At 61.2% G+C, this 2273-nt stretch overlaps 1 protein-coding gene across 1 annotated transcript in view; it reads left to right on the top strand.

Moving 5' to 3' along the window:
- EIF4B (eukaryotic translation initiation factor 4B) overlaps nucleotides 1-2273 on the top strand; it is a gene marked incomplete at its 5' end in the record, with an annotated part of 7333 nt that overhangs the window by 3984 nt on the left and 1076 nt on the right. Inside the window, 5 exons of the mRNA XM_017733382.1 lie at nucleotides 2-21; nucleotides 308-542; nucleotides 1100-1218; nucleotides 1297-1507; nucleotides 2156-2218. Coding sequence (XP_017588871.1) covers nucleotides 2-21; nucleotides 308-542; nucleotides 1100-1218; nucleotides 1297-1507; nucleotides 2156-2218 — 648 coding nt within the window. The remainder of the gene's footprint in view (nucleotide 1; nucleotides 22-307; nucleotides 543-1099; nucleotides 1219-1296; nucleotides 1508-2155; nucleotides 2219-2273) is intronic.

Raw genomic sequence — 2273 nt, 5'->3', positions numbered from 1 at the left:
CTCTCCGCCTCGAGGACAGAGGTGGGGTGGGACCGGAGCTGTTCCTTTGGGAAGGGTTGGATGGAATGGGAATGACTTCTTGGGAAAGGTGGGATGGGGTCGGAAGGGTCTCTTGAGAAAGGCGGGATGGGATGGGAATGATCCCCATGGAAAGGTGGAAGGACAGGGAATGGTCCCTCGGGAAAGGTGGGCTGGGGAAGGGGATGATCCCTTGGGAATGGCGGCATGGGACAGGGATTATCCTGTCGCTCCCAGCACCATTCCAGGTGGGATCAGTGCCCACTGGGATCTCCTGGCTCCTTTCCAGGTCCCACCCAGAGACCGAAGCTCAACCTGAAGCCCCGGAGCGCTCCCAAGGAAGAGGAAACTTCCGGAGCTCCTGCTGCCCAATCCAGCCGGGCCGCTTCCATCTTCGGGGGGGCCAAGCCCGTGGATACGGCAGCTCGGGAGCGGGAGGTGGAGGAGCGTCTCCAGAAGGAGCAGGAAAAGCTCCAGCGGCAGCTGGAGGATGACAAGAGGATCGACAGACGGCCCCGGGAAAGGTGGGAATGGTGCTTTGGGAAAGAGGGAGTGGGATGGGGGTGATCCCTTGGGAAAGGTGGGAAGGGCTAGGAATGGTCTCTTGGGAAAGATGGGATGGGTAAGGAATGTTTGCTTGGTAGTGGTGGGGTGGGCAGAGAATGATGCCACCCAAAAGGTGAGAGGGATAGGGAATGGTCTCTTGGGAAAGGGGGTATGGGCTGGGAATGATCCCATGGCGAAGGTGGGGATGGGCAGGGATTGATCCCCGTAGAGAGGTGGGATGGCATGGGAATTAGGAAATTCGGGGCTGATCCCTACAGAGATATGGGAGGGACAGGGAATGGTCCCCATGGAAAAGTGGGATGGGTGGGCATGGTGCCTTGGGAGTGGCTCGGATGGGGAGGGAGCTCAAACCGTGTGAAAGGTGGAATTGGGAGGGAACAATCCCTTGGGAACGGTGTGATCAGCAGCGGCTGTTCCATTGGGAAAAGTGGGCTGGGGTGGTGCTCACCCTGGGGGAAAGGTGGGATGGGGCAGCCCTTTCCCAGCCCCTGATCCTATTTGCACCCTATCCCAGGCATCCGAGCTGGCGGAGCGAGGAGAACCAGGAGCGATCCCGGACAGGCAGCGAATCCTCGCAGAGCGGCCCCGCGGGACCCCCCGGAACGTCAGCGGGCTCGGGCCCCACCGGCCGGAGTGAGTCGGGGTCTGGGGCGGCCGGAACATCCCAGCCCGGGGTGTCCGGCAGCTCCCACACGGATCCGTGTCCCCCAGCCACGCGGAGGAGGGAGAGCGAGAAATCCCTGGAAAATGAGCCCCTAGGAAAGGAGGAGGAGCCGCCCTCACCCCCCCCCAAATCCCGGGAGGAGAAGCCAAAGGTGATGCCGGCGCCGCCTCCCAAGGAGAATGCCTGGATGAAGCGGAGCAGCCAGAACCCCCCCGGCAATTCCCAGAGCTCCGACTCGGAGCAGCCCTCCCCAACCAGGTGGGTGTTCCAGGAAGGAGCGGGCTGAGGGGCTTTTCCAGTCCAAAGCATTCCATGGGTCCCTGGCTTGCCCTGGTGGAGCCACTGGCTCTTCCTGACATTCCCAGGGATGATCCTTAAGCGCATCCCAACATTTCTGCCACCCACACCGACCTTTCTAAGGCCCATCCCAACACTCCTGTATCCCAGGGATGTTCCTGTGCCCTGTCCCAGTATTCCTGCAGCACGTCCCAGTGTTCTTGTGGCCCATTCCATGGAGTCACTGGCACATCCCAACACTCCTGCAGCCCAGGGATGTTCCTGTGGCGCATCCCGGTATTCCTGTGCCCCATCCTGGTGTTCTCTGGCACATCCCAACACTCCTGCAGCCCATGGAGGCTCTTCTGCCCATGCCAACCTTCCTGTGCCCCCCCCACTGTTCCCACGTATGTTCCTGTGCTCCATCCCAGAGTTCTTGTGCCCAATCCCAACTTTCCTGGGGCTCAGGGATGTTCCTGTGCCCCATCCTGACATTCCCAGGCCCAGGGATATTCCAGTGTCCCATCCTGATATTCCCAGGAATTCCCTGTGCCCTATCCCACCATTCCTGGGAATGGGGCCGTTCCTGGGACCCTCCTGATGCCCCTCCCCACTTTTCTCTCTTCCCAGTGGGGGCCCCCCTGGCTCCTCCCAACCTGGAGATGATGGGAGGACCCCCCAGAGGAGAGGTGAGAATGGGAGGGGGATTGGGAGGGCTCAGGGAAGGTTTTGGGGATTCAGGGGGTCT

Source organism: Corvus brachyrhynchos, unplaced genomic scaffold (genome assembly GCF_000691975.1).
Source record: "Corvus brachyrhynchos isolate BGI_N302 unplaced genomic scaffold, ASM69197v1 scaffold875, whole genome shotgun sequence".
NCBI lineage: Eukaryota > Metazoa > Chordata > Aves > Passeriformes > Corvidae > Corvus > Corvus brachyrhynchos.
This window is presented reverse-complemented; position numbering and strand designations above follow the sequence as displayed.